At 43.7% G+C, this 13,623-nt stretch overlaps 1 protein-coding gene across 17 annotated transcripts in view; it reads right to left on the bottom strand.

The window, feature by feature from the left end:
* Positions 1 to 3,121: 3,121 nt before the first annotated feature.
* LOC110530920 (actin-binding protein WASF1) overlaps positions 3,122 to 13,623 on the bottom strand; it is a 152,986-nt gene continuing 142,484 nt past the window's right edge. For 13 of the 17 annotated variants that reach the window (XM_090243430.1, XM_090243434.1, XM_036985465.2 and 10 more), the window contains 5 exons: positions 13,483 to 13,539; positions 9,415 to 9,587; positions 7,107 to 7,283; positions 5,203 to 5,753; positions 3,122 to 4,900 (listed from right to left, as the gene is read on the bottom strand). In XM_090243430.1, coding sequence (XP_090099556.1) covers positions 4,740 to 4,900; positions 5,203 to 5,753; positions 7,107 to 7,283; positions 9,415 to 9,587; positions 13,483 to 13,539 — 1,119 coding nt within the window. In that variant the 3' untranslated portion in view covers positions 3,122 to 4,739. Of the gene's footprint in view, positions 4,901 to 5,202; positions 5,754 to 7,106; positions 7,284 to 7,655; positions 9,180 to 9,414; positions 9,588 to 13,482; positions 13,540 to 13,623 lie in introns of those variants that run through there. The other 4 variants (XM_090243436.1, XM_036985469.2, XM_090243437.1 and 1 more) reach the window with 2 other exon arrangements.

Here is a 13,623-nt window from a genome sequence, read left to right as displayed (position 1 = left end):
AAAAAGGGACAGGATGTAGTTTTATAACCTAGCCATAGCCTGTGGTTGACCAATTAGAATTCCTTGCAATAAAACTCGGCCAATGGACAAATAACAAGTATCCTATTTCAGGTTCAATGCATAAACAATTTGGACCAATGAGAACTTGCCATGTAGCTATGAGTCCCGAACTGAAATTCCTCTCATGGAGATAATTGTGGACTTCAAGAAACAGCAGAGGGAGCACCCCCCCTATCCACATCGATGCAACAGCAGTGGAGAGGGTGGAAAGCTTCAAGTTCCTCGGCATACACATCACTGACAAACTGAAATGGTCCACTCACCAGACAGTGTGGTGAAGAAGGCGTAACAGTGCCTCTTCAACCTCAGGAGGCTGAAGAAATTTGGTTTGGCACCTAAAACCCTCACAAACCTTTACATATGCACAATTGAGAGCATCCTGTCGGGCTGTATCACCGCTTGGTACAGAAACTGCACCGCCCGCAACCACAGACCTCTCCAGAGGGTGGTGCGGTCTGCCCAACGTATCACCGGGGGCAAACTACCTGCCCTCCAGGACACCTAAAGCACCCGATGTCACAGGAAGGCCAGAAAGGTCTTTAAGGACAAAAACCACCTGAGCCACTGCCTGTTCACCCCTCTATCATCCAGAAGGCGAGGTCAGTACAGGTGCATCAAAGCTGGGACCGAGAGACTGAAAAAGACCAAAAAAAGGAAACGTCCTCTCACTGTCAACTGTGTTTATTTTCAGCAAACTAAACATGTATAAATATTTGTATGAACATAACAACAACTGAGACATAAACTGAACAAGTTCCACAGACATGTGTCTAACAGAAATGGAATAATGTGTCCCTGAACAAAGGGGGAGTCAAAATCAAAAGTAACAGTCAGTTTCTGGTGTGGACACCAGCTGCATTAAGTACTGCAGTGCATTTCCTCTTCATGTACTACACCAGATTTGCCAGTTCATGCTGTGAGATGTTACCCCACTCTTCCACCAAGGCAAGTTCCCGGACATATCTGGGGGGAATGGCCCTTGCCCTCACCTTCTGATCCAACAGCGCCCAGATGTGCTCAATGGGATTGAGATTCAGGCTCTTCGCTGGCCATGCCAGAACACTGACATTCCTGTCTTGCAGGAAATCACTCACAGAATGAGCAGTAGGGCTGGTGGTATTGTCATGCTGGAGGGTCATTTCAGGATGAGCCTGCAGGAAGGGTACCACATGAGGGAGGAGGATGTCTTCCCTGTAACGCACAGCGTTGAGATTGCCTGCAATGACAAGAAGCTCAGTTCGATGATGCTGTGACACACCGCCCCAGACCATGACGGACCTTCCACCTCCAAATCGATCCCGCTCCAGAATACAGGCCTCAGTGTATCGCTCATTCCTTCAACGATAAACGCGGTCATCACGCGACTCGTCAGACTTTGCCAGTCCTGTCTGGTCCAGCGACGGTGGGTTTGTGCCCATAGGCAACGTTGTTAACGGTGATGTCTGGTGAAGACCTGCCTTACAACAGACCTACAAGCCCTCAGTCCAGCCTCTCTCAGGCTATTGCGGACAGTCTGAGCACTGATGGAGGGATTGTGCGTTGCTGGTGTAACTCAGGCAGTTTGTTGTTGCCATCCTGTACCTGTCCCGCAGGTGTGATGTTCGGATGCACCGATCCTGTGCAGGTGTTTTTACACGTGGTCTGCCACTGTGAGGATGATCAGCTGATCCTGTCTCCCTGTAGCACTGTCTTAGGTGTCTCACAGTACAGACATTGCAATTTATTGCCCTGGCCACATCTGCAGTCCTCATGCCTCCTTGCAGCATGTCTAAGGCACATTCACGCAGATGAGCAGGGACCCTGTGCATCTTTCTTTTGGTGTTTTTCAGAGTCACTAGAAAGGCCTCTTTAGTGTCCCAAGTTTTAATAACTGTGACCTTAATTGCCTACCGTCTGTAAGCTGTTAGTGTCTTAATGACAGTTCCACAGGTGCATGTTCATTTATGGTTCATTGAACAAGCATGGGAAACTGTGTTTAAACCCTTTACAATAAAGATCTGTGAAATTATTTGGATTTTTACAAATTTTCTTTGAAAGACAGGGTCGTGAAAAAGTAATGTTTATTTTTTTGCTGTTTTTATCTCAAGGCCATCAGGCTGTTAAATAGCCATCACTAGCACGCTAGAGGCTGCTGCCCTATATGCATAGACTTGAAATCACTGGCCAATTTAATAATGGAACACTAGTCACCTTAATAATGTTTACATATTTTGCATTACCCATCTCATATGTATATACTGTATTCTATTCTATTGTACTGTCTTAGTCTACGCCGCAGTGACATTGCTCGTCCAAATATTGATATATTCTTAATTCCATTCCTTTGCTTAGATTTGTGTGTATTGAGTGTATTGTTGTGAAATTGTTAGATATTACTTGTTAGGAATTACTGCACAATAACATTGGCTAAACACGTGTATGTGACCAATAACATTGGATTTAAATTGAGAGATAATGTTGCAATTTTAAAGTGAATACCCTGCAATTCTACAAAATGTTCCATGTCTTATATTAGTTTATATGATACCAGATAATTAGACCATATTCTTTCATAAGTTTGTTGGGAAAGTGGTCAAAATGTCTGTTATTTAAAAAAATAAAAATAATAATGCATTGCGAAAACACCATGATTGGTGGAAATGATTTTTGTTCCGATTTCAGATTTGAATAGCAGATAAGTATACTAAGATTTCATTTGCTCAACATTTTTGTCTAACTTTTTGGGAAAGTGGTCAAAACTGTATTTGTTTAAAAAAGTCAAAAATGTAGTTGATGCGGTTACTAAAACAGCTGTATTGTTCGATTGGTTGAATATTTTTTTCTTCAGATTTCAATATCAGAGAAGTTGACTAAGATTTCATACACTAAGTTGTTGTACAACTTGTTGGGAAAGTGGTAAATGTAGTTGATGTGTTAACTTTTGGAAGTCACAGCTAAGAATGGGAGTTTTTAACAATGGGAGCTTTAGAATGTTGAAGAAATGCCATTAAAGTGGATGAGGTTTAATAATAAAAGCTTAATAGTTAAAAGTCACATTAATAAAACACACAACAACAACTACTAAAACATAACATTAGCTTTTATTAACTCAAGCAAATTGTTACAGTCAACAGTTACATGTTATACAGCATATTGTTTGAACCCAGGGTTCATTTTCCTCTCTCCCACTCCCCAAACATAGAAACAGTTAATTCATACCAGAACAGGCAAAAAGTAGTAACAGCACAATACATTCATCAACTCAACGATATGTCTGTACAAACAATAAGGCAAGTAGAAGAAAGAACAAAAGAAAGAAAAGGACTGCAGGCATCTTCAAAGGGAGCCGTGAAGGCAGATGAATCCTTCTTTCTCATCATGGCCCCACCCCCTTGGCAGCAGAAACACGGGTAGACTAATGGCGTTAATTCATTTAAATTCTTCATAGTAACTGTTAGGGCTCTATTCAATGTGTATCGCTGAAGATCAGCATTACAGCGTGATTGAAATGTAAAGGCAATTTTCCCAAGTTAACGGAGACCGCATTCACAGTAAATGCAGCACCTGTCGGCTCAATCGGAAATTATCTTAAAATGTGTATTGCACAATCTGTAACACTTCAGCGATACAGATTGAATAGAGCCCTTATTTAGTGTTCTAGAGTCAAACGAGGTAAAGCTTCTCGTTAGTTGACACACAGAGAGGGAACCCAGGAAATAATCTGCCTTCTAAAAGTGGTTCCTATTGCTCAGACCCCACTGAGCAAAGACGTCAACTCAACATCTATTCCACGTTGGTTCAACATAATTTCATTGAAATTAAGTGGAAACAACGTTGATTAAACCTGTGTGTTCCCAGTGGGACACTACTGTTAAGTGGTTCTGATTATTCTAATATCTCACCATAATTCTTCTTTATCTTCATCATCAGAATCAGACAACAATCATCACATAACATATCATCATCACAATATTTTCCTTGTTCTTAGGTGATAAGTCAAATCCGGATGATATAAAACACAGAACAACTCCAATAAATCACATCAGCAAATAACCACAGCCGACTGGTATTCAGGATGGCTACCATCCTTCAAGTAGTTCATATTGGCAACAACTGGCCCATTTAAAAACTGCATGTGTTTTTCTGTTAGAAAAGAAACTCCAAGAAGAGATAATAAAATACAGAATCCATTCATCTCCACTTTGGCCCACCAGGAGGCAGGACAGAACTAAGGACAGAAGTGTCATGCCACTTTGTTACGCTAATACTGAACAGCGAGAAACAAACAGGAAAACAAACAAAAAAGTTTTTTCTTTAAAAGGTTTCATTTGGAAACAACTGTACACAAGGAGGATTTCATAATATTGGAGGATAAAGAAGGAACATAACATGACAGCAACTGACCGATGTGCAGTAGTGTAGAAAAATGAGTACAAAAACATAACCCGACCAGAACACATGGAACATACAACTGACGTGGAGCTTTTCATCCGAACACACATAGAAGAACGGTAATTGACAGAGAGAGAGAGAGAGAGGGAGAGAGAGGGGTGTAGAGTAGTGTATGAAAGGGAAGTAAAACAGGACTGACAGAGGAGAGCAGCGTTGTAAGGACAAACTTCTGACGTCTCGAAAGGGGGTACAGTTGAGTGACAATTTTGCCCTCTGTCCCCTTCTCTTCTCCTCTCCATCCATCTCGTTCACTCCATCCAGTCTCCCTCGTCGAACTCCGACTCATCCTCCGAGTCGGAGTACTCGACGGCGATGCGTCGGGACAGGATGGTGGCCACGTCGTTCCCCACACGCGCGTGTTTGGCCGCCTCCTGCTCCCTCTGCTCCTCCACCTTCCTGAGCTGGATACCTTGGGGGAGGGAGGCAAAAAGGGAGGGGGAAGGAAGGAGTCGGGTGGGGTGGGGGCAGAGAGAGAGAGAGATCACATAAGTCCAACTCTCTTTCTCTGTCCTCAATATCAAGGACAAGACAAAGTGCTAGCTAGTTCCCTTTAAAAGGAACACCACTTTAGATTCTGCAACCTATAAGACAGAATGGAACAGCTTTTTTCTGTTATAAAACTGTCCAATGACTACGCACATTGAGCTTCGGACGCTACCATATTACCCCAATACCCATATCTACTGGCTGATACACTGAGGCCCCACCCACCTTTGCGGATGGCCTCCAATAAGACGCTGCGTGCGTCACTGATGGGTGGCAGGCTGGCAGAATGTTTCTTTCCACTGGAGTGAGAGGCTGGGGACCCCACGGCACCTGACAGGAAGGAAGGCACGGGGGGCGGGCCTGGCGGGCAGGGGGAGGAGATCCGTGCTCCTGGGAGGGGCAGAGGAGGAGGAGGGGGCGGGGGCAGTACAGTGCCATCTGATTGGTGAGGGGGTGGGCCCTTGTCCAGGATCTGTTGGAGGCGTGCCGGGGAGGAGAGGTGGAGGGGAGGAGCCACGGGAGGAGGGGCAGGGTGGAGGACGCCAGGGGCAATCTGGAGGGGGGCGGGGGGAGGGGGGATGGCTGGGGTCTGCTGCTGGACTGGTAGAGGAGGGATAGGGGGAGGAGGGGTGCCCCGTGGGCCAGAGCTGGACATGGAAGGCAAGGGGGGAGGTGGAGGAGGCAAGGGGGGAGGTGGAGGGGGAGGGGTGTTGGAATTGAAGCCATGCATCTGTGCTGGAGACTGGGGTCTGCTGTCTGAAAAACCTGAACTGGAGCTGAGGAGAGAGAGAGGCAGAGACAGAAAGAGAGAGACAAACAAAGAGAAAGAGGTACTGTTAACCGGAAGCTAACTTATAATCAGGTTGGGGGGGGCAAGAGAGAGCAAGAAATGGAAGAAAATCTAATGGAGATAACAGGGAGATGGAAAGTAAAGCAAGAAGGAGAAAGCTGTACTGTGTTATGTCCGGTGCCATCTAGAGCCGTGTTTCCCAACCCTGGTCCTTGAGTACCCCCAACAGTACACAGTTTCGTTGTAGCCCTTGGCAAACACATCTCCTTTAACTTATTGAGGGCTTGATGATTAGTTGACAAGTAGAATCAGGTGTGCTTGTCCAGGGATACAAAAAAAAATGTGTACTGTTGGGGGTACTCAAGGACCAGGGTTGGGAAACACTGATCTAGAGTCAATAAGTCTGGGCTGAAAACAAAAGGTCAACACAAAGGGTGCGTGTACTACAGGTTCTCTCGCTCGCTCTGTCTCTTTCACTCTCATTGAGGTAATTTCTCCTGACATGTTCTCTCTCTCTCCACATCTATCCCGATCTCTTCCTGTCCCTGACTAACACTTACTTGTCATGCTAAGCATTACATAACTGATGTCTAGTCATCCAAACACTGTGTGCGTCAAACAAATACATTAGTCTGACATGCATGGTCTATACAGAACTAGAGAAAAGGCAAAAGAAAGATTGAAACACAACAATAATTTGGAGAGGATGTGGAGGGGATAGAGCAAAATAAGAGATGGGGGGGAGATAGCAGAGAGAGAAAAAGGAGAGAGGGGGTAGATAGAAAGAGCAAGAGAGAGAGAAACTGCTCCAGTGTCCTTATTCCCTCTCTCTTCTCTGATTCCTCCAGAGATTGGAAGAGTGAGGACTGTGTTAGCTCTACAGGGAAAACGTCTGCCTCGGCCCTCGCTAGCCTTAACACCTTATCGATCCCTTCAACAGCTCCATCTGTCCTCACCTTCGATCCACTATCCCCGCTTCCTCCCATCCCATCCCATCCCATCCATCCATCCATGTGTTCATATTTCCCTCTTTTCCTCTGCCCACGCTCGGATAAGAAAATTCTGGGGATGGGAAACACATCTGCAGCCGCTCGCATCCCATCATTAGAGTTACCCAGAACAAAACACAACACAATAGGCTAGAGAACGGAGCAACAAAGCAAAGAAAAGAACTGAACTGGAAACATTTTTTAAATTTTGTATTCACTTGAATAGCGTCCTCAGACTGAAAAGCGTCCTCAGAGTCAAAGCCAGAGAGCCAAAGAGGTGGTGGGAAGAATTTGTGTGCCTGTGTGTGTGTGTGTCTGCCTCTGTGTGTGTTTGTCTGTGTGTCACCCACCTGATCATGGAGGGGGGTTTGATGTCTCCCAGAGGGTGCATTGGGGGCAGTGGTGGGGGGTCGTGGGGTCGCGTGTACATTCTGTCCCCAGGACGGTTCAGTAGCTCGTTCATTTGACTGTAGGGCAGCGCTGCTAGGGAGAACGGCCCGTCCATCCCTTCCAAGTACATAGGAGCTCTGAGAGAGAGAGGGGGAAGAGTTAGAGTGGGATACACCCACTCCATATGCAAAGGAGCTCTGAGGGAGACACAAAAAGGGGGAGGGGGGGTTACAAATGCTACATATAGAGTAGCGTTGGGGTTTAACATTTCTAGGGTTTAACCTTTCTAGGGTTTAACCTTTCCGCTAGCGGAACTCGACAACGTTCCGCTGAAAAGGCAACACGCAAAATTCAAAAATATTTTTTTTGAAATATGTAACTTTCACACATTAACAAGTCCAATACAGCAAATGAAAGATAAACACCAGAGCCGCCACCGAGGTTAGATACCCACCCAGACCCTCCCATATAGGTTTAGGTTTGCGGCCGGGAGTCCGCACCTTGGGGGGGGGGGGGGGGGGGGGGGTACTGTCACGCCCTGACCTTAGTTATCTTTGTTTTCTTCATTATTTTGGTTAGGTCAGGGTGTGACGAGGGTGATATATGTGTTTTTGGCCAGTCTAGGGTTTTTGTATGTTTATGGGGTTGCCCAGTCTAGGTGTTTTTATGGCTATGGTTGCCGAGATTGGTTCTCAATCAGAGGCAGCTGTTTATCGTTGTCTCTGATTGGGGACCATATTTAGGTAGCCATATTCATTGGGTATTTTGTGGGTTATTGTCTGTGGTTAGTTGCATGTCAGCACTCGTTATATATAGCATCACGTTCGTGTTGTTGTTTTGTATAGTTTGTTTAAGTGTTCTTCATTTTCATGAAAGAAGAATGTATTCATATCACGCTGTGCCTTCGTCTCCTCGTTATGACGAACGTGACAGTTAATCTACCCATCGTGTCCGAATTCAAAATTGCTTTACAGCTAAAGCACAACATATGATTATGTTAGATCACCGCCAAGTTGAAAAAACACACAGCCATTTTTCCAGCCAAAGACAGGTGTCACAAAAAGCAGAAATATAGATAAAATGAATCACTAACCTTTGATGATCTTCATCAGATGACACTCATAGGACATCATGTTACACCATACATGTATGTTTTGTTCGATAATGTGCATATTTATATCCAAAAATCTCAGTTTACATTGGTGCCTTACGTGCAGTAATGTTTTGATTCCAAAACATCCGGTGATTTTGCATAAATACTCATAATAAACATTGATAAAATATACTAGTGTTATTCACAGAATTAAAGATAGACATATCCTTAATGCAACCACTGTGTCAGATTTCAAAAAAACTTTACGGAAAAAGCATAATCTGAGAACGGCGCTCAGAACCCAAAACAGCCAGAGGAATCATTTTGGAATCAACAAAGTTAGAAACAACGCTATAAATATTCACTTACCTTTGCTGATCTTCAACAGAAGGCACTCCCAGGAATCCCAGTTCGACAATAAATGCCTGATTTGTTCCATAAAGTTCCATAATTTATGTCCAAATAGCCACTTGCTGTTAGCGTGTTCAGCCCAGTAATCCATCTTCATGAGGCGAGAGCATGTCATCCAGACAAAAACTCGAAATGTTCCGTTACAGTCCTTTAGAAACATGTCAAACGATGTATGGAATCAATCGTTAGGATGTTTTTAACATAAAACATCAATAATGTTCCAACCGGAGAATTCATTTGTCTTCAGAGAAGCTCTGGAACGAGAGGTAACTCTGTCAGGAGCGTGCGTCATGAGACCAAGGCTCTCTGCCAGACCACTGACTCAAAGAGGTCTCATGAGCACCTCCTTTATAGTAGAATTCTAATTCAAGTTTCAAAAGATAGTTGACATCTAGTGGAAGCCCTAGGAAGTACAACCTCATCCATATCTCAATGTGTATTCGGTAGGCCAAGCTTTGAAAAACTACAAACCTCAGATGTCCCACTTCCTGGTTGGATTTTTCTCAGGGTTTCACCTGCCATTTGAGTTCTGTTATACTCACAGACATCATTCAAACAATATTAGAAACTTCAGAGTGTTTTCTATCCAATACTAATAATAATATGCATATATTAGCATCTGGAACAGAGTAGGAGGCAGTTCACTCTGGGCACGCTATTAATCCAAAAGTGAAAATGCTGCCCCCTATCCCTAAAAGGTAAATTAATAGCATTCCACAATGCTCCATGTACGAAGATACAAGGAAGCGCACATGCATACTCACCCAGACCTGTCGTGGTAGGTGGCAGAGCCGTTAGCCTCTCTTTCTTTCAAGGCCTCCTCAGAGTTGTCCTCAGCTAGCTCCGCCCCCAGCGCCAGTTTCTGCCACTCCTTCTTCCGGTCGTGAGGAGCCCGGGGTACCTTCTCAGTCTCCAGAGTACGGTCGTTTCCCCTTACCTAGAGGAGAGACGATGGAGGACGAGAAGGAAGAGAGGACAGACACGGGAGAGAGAGAAATTAGAGTTTTAATCTGCACAGAACTATTAGACAGAAACACAGAACTTTCCTACACCCCTCATGTCTGCTCTGATCACAAGTAGGGGGAAGAACTATCTGTTAATTTGACAAAGAGAGTGAGAAAGAGGTGAGTTGAAAGACAGGAGGCAACAGAGAGAAAAGAGATTGAACAGAGAGAGTGCATACATTTCTGTGCCCATAACTAAAAACTAAACATCCATCATCTAGGCGGCGCGCACACACAAGCAAATATTATTTTGCCTCTTGGTTTTGCACAGCTGCTGTTGTCATAGCGAATCCTCTCATTTTCATTGGAGACTAAGCAATATGGCATATTTACATAAAAACTGAGTAGGGTGCTCATTCTACACATACAGTCCATTCGGAAAGTATTCAGACCCCTTCCCCTTTTCCACATTTTGTTACGTTACAGCCTTACACTAAAATGTATTACAATTTAAAAAATTATCACAATCCACACAGCATCCCATAATGACAAAGAAAAAAAAGTTTTTTAAGAAATGTTTGCAAATGTATTAAAAATAAACAACAGACATGCATTATTAATATAAGCACTCAGACAATTTGCTATGAGACTTGAAATTGAGCTCAGGTGCATCCTGTTTCCATTGTTCATCCTTGAGATGCTTCTACAACTTGATTGGAGTCCACCTGTGGTAAATTCAATTGATTGGACATGATTTGGAAAGGCACACACCTGTCTATATAAGGTCCCCCACAGTTGACAGTGCATGTCAGAGCAAAAACCAAGTCATGAGGTCGAAGGAATTGTCTGTAGAGCTCCAAGACAGGATTTTGTTGAGGCACAGATATGGGGAAGGGTACCAAAAAATGTCTGAAGCATTGAAGGTCCCCAAGAACACAGTGGCCTCCATCATTCTTAAATGGAAGAAGTTTGGAACCACCAAGACTCCTAGAGCTGGATGCTTGGCCAAACTGAGCAATCGGGGGAGAAAGGCCGTTGTCAGGGAGGTGATCAAGAACCCAATGGTCACTCTGACAGATCTCCAGAGGAACCTCTGTGGAGATGGTAGAACTTTCCAGAAGGACAACCTTCTCTGCAGTACTCCACCAATAAAATCACATATTATTGGTCATATACACATATTTAGCAGATGTTATTGCGGGTGTAGCGAAATGCTTGTGTTCCTAGCTTCTACAGTGCAGTAGTATCTAACAATTCACGAAAATACACACTAATCTAAAAGTAAAAGAATGGAATTAAGAAATATATAAATATTAGGACGAGCAATGTCGGACTTGGCAGACTAAAATACAGTAGAACAGAATACAGTATATACATATGAAATGACTAAAGCAGTATGTAAACATTATTAAAGTGACTAGTTTTCTATTATTAAAGTGACTGTGATTCCATGTCTATGTATATAGGGCAGCAGCCTCTAAGGTGCAGGGTGGAGTAACCGGGTGGTAGCCAGCTAGTGATGGCTATTTAAGTCTGATGGCCTTAAGATAAAAGCTGTTTTTCATTCTCTCTGTCCCAGCTTTGATACACCTGTACTGACCTCGCCTTCTGGATGGTAGCGGGGTGAACAGGCCGTGACATCGGGTGCTGTAGGTGTCCTGGATGCCCCCGGTGATGCGTTGGGCTGAACGCACCACTAAGGCTGTGGCAGTCATGAAATTCCATCAGTCGGTGATTGTCAAGCAAATAACTGACAGTCTCACAGTAATTGACCGTTAATTAACATAAACACATTTCCTGGCTTCCACATGTTGCCTACAAGCCGCTGATGCAGGTCTTTGGAACATCTACATTTTAAAAAGTCAAATAAATCCATGTAATATAGCCTACACCTTCACAATAAATACATTTTTACATAGATATTCCTCTTGTACAGATGGGATAGGGAGGTGTGCAGTGCGATTGCATCGTCTGTGGATCTATTGGGGCGGTATGCAAATAGAAGTGGGCCTAGGGTGTCAGGTAAGGTAGAGGATATATGATCCTTATTAACTAGCCTCTCAAAGCACTTCATGATGATGGAAGTGAGTGCTACGGGGTGATAGTCATTTAGTTCAGTTACCTTTGCTTTCTTGGGTACAGGAACAATGGTGGACAGCAAGTGGGGACTGCAGACTGGGATAGGGAGAGAATGTATACGTCCGTAAACACTCCAGCCAGCTGGAGACCTTTATGGTAGAGTGGCCAGACAGAAGTCACTCCTCAGTAAAAGGCACATGACAGCCCCCATGAGAAACAAGATGCTCTGGTCTGATGAAATCTAGATTTAACTATTTGGCCTGAATGCCAAGCATCACGTCTGGAGAAAACCTGGCACCGTCCCTATAGTTACGCATGGTGGTGGCAGCATCATGCGGTGGGGATTTCTTTCAGCAGCAGGGATTGGGGGACTAGTCAGGAACAAGGGAAAGATGAACGGAGCAAAGTACATAGAGATCCTTGATGAAAATCTGCTCCAGAGTGCTCAGGACCTCAGACTTGGAAAAGGTTCACCTTTCAACAGAACAACAACTCTAAAGCACACAGCCAAGACAATGCAGGAGTTGCTTCGGGAAAAGTCTCTGAAGTCCAGCCAGAGCCCGGACTTGAACCCCATCGAACATCTCTGGAGAGACCTGAGAGCTTAGGGGATCTGCAGAGAAGGGGAGAAACTCCCCAAATACAGGTGTGCCAAGCTTGTAGCGTCATACCCAAGAAGACTTGAGGCAGTAATCGCTGCCAAAGGTTCTTCAACAAAGTACTGAGTAAAGGGTCTAAATACTCATGTAATATGATAATTTCGTTTTTTTAAATACATTTGCAAAAATGTATAAAAACCTGTTTTTGCTTTGTCATTTTGGGGTATTATGTTTAGATTGATGAGAAAAAAATATTACATCAATTTTAGAATAAGGCTGTAACGTAACAATATGTGGAAAATTCAAGGGGTCTGAATACTTTCTGAATGCACTGTATATTGTTGGAATCGGCTAAACTTTGAACATTGAGATATTAAATAAATGATAGAGAAGAAGCCTAGAATAGAAGGAGTGAAAGAGAATAGGTTTTAATGTCAGAAGTTAATGGTTCTCTGTAGGAAGACAGATAGCTGGCTGGAAGGAGGAGAGCAACGTGTTGAGATAGGGGAGACAGAAGGACATCTGTGGATTAGGTGAAGGAGGGGTTGAGGTCAGGAGGTGAGGTCAGATCCCCTTAAGGGAGTAATCAGGGTTTAGTATCTGTTTACCCTCTTCCTGTAGAACCATAAGATGTAAGGATTGGAGAGAATGAGTGTCTTAAGTGGGACGTATATAACTGTGATGGTGAGAAATTTTGTTGTCTGAATTACAGCTGTACAGAACCTTTGGGCAGAATTCAACTTGGTTAAAGCTTCTCTAGTGTCCGTGAGTTATTTAGTCTGAAAAATAAGAACCTAACAATGTAAACAGGACACACAGAAGTCGAAGGCAGAACTTAGAGCAGGTGAGAAAGGAAAGCTGTAGGACTGACTGACTGAATAGAACAAGAGTATGCTGACATTTACGTTACAGAGCTTGTTACATTTACAGTACCACACAAAACATGGTGTCTATTATACACCAAAGTAAAAAAAAAAAGATAAGATCCAAATAAATCAATAAAATGTTACTGTACTTTAGTCATTTGTGCTTTTGTTTTGCCCAAATACACTACATATTCCCTAGTTCCCATATCTAGAGCACTGCGAACGTGACATTGGGTCTTTATAATGCATTATAACACTTCTAATTGTTGTCCTAGGGATTATGAGCTGCCAACACTTCACACACTGATACTGGAAGACACACAGTTTGTAATGAGACCACATACCTGCCCTGGAAGGTCTAAGTACCTATAGACCTGATCATACATGCCGGGGTCCTGCAACTACAAGAACAGAACGTCAAGAGAAGCACCAGGGAGCATGAATTAACACCACACAGCGCAATAGAACGTAATACTGCTGCTGAG

This window comes from Oncorhynchus mykiss, chromosome 8 (assembly GCF_057628025.1).
Source record: "Oncorhynchus mykiss isolate SJ-2025 chromosome 8, ASM5762802v1, whole genome shotgun sequence".
NCBI classification, from domain to species: Eukaryota; Metazoa; Chordata; class Actinopteri; order Salmoniformes; family Salmonidae; genus Oncorhynchus; species Oncorhynchus mykiss.
The sequence above is the reverse complement of the archived record's forward strand: the minus strand, read 5'-3'. Positions and strand labels throughout refer to the sequence as shown.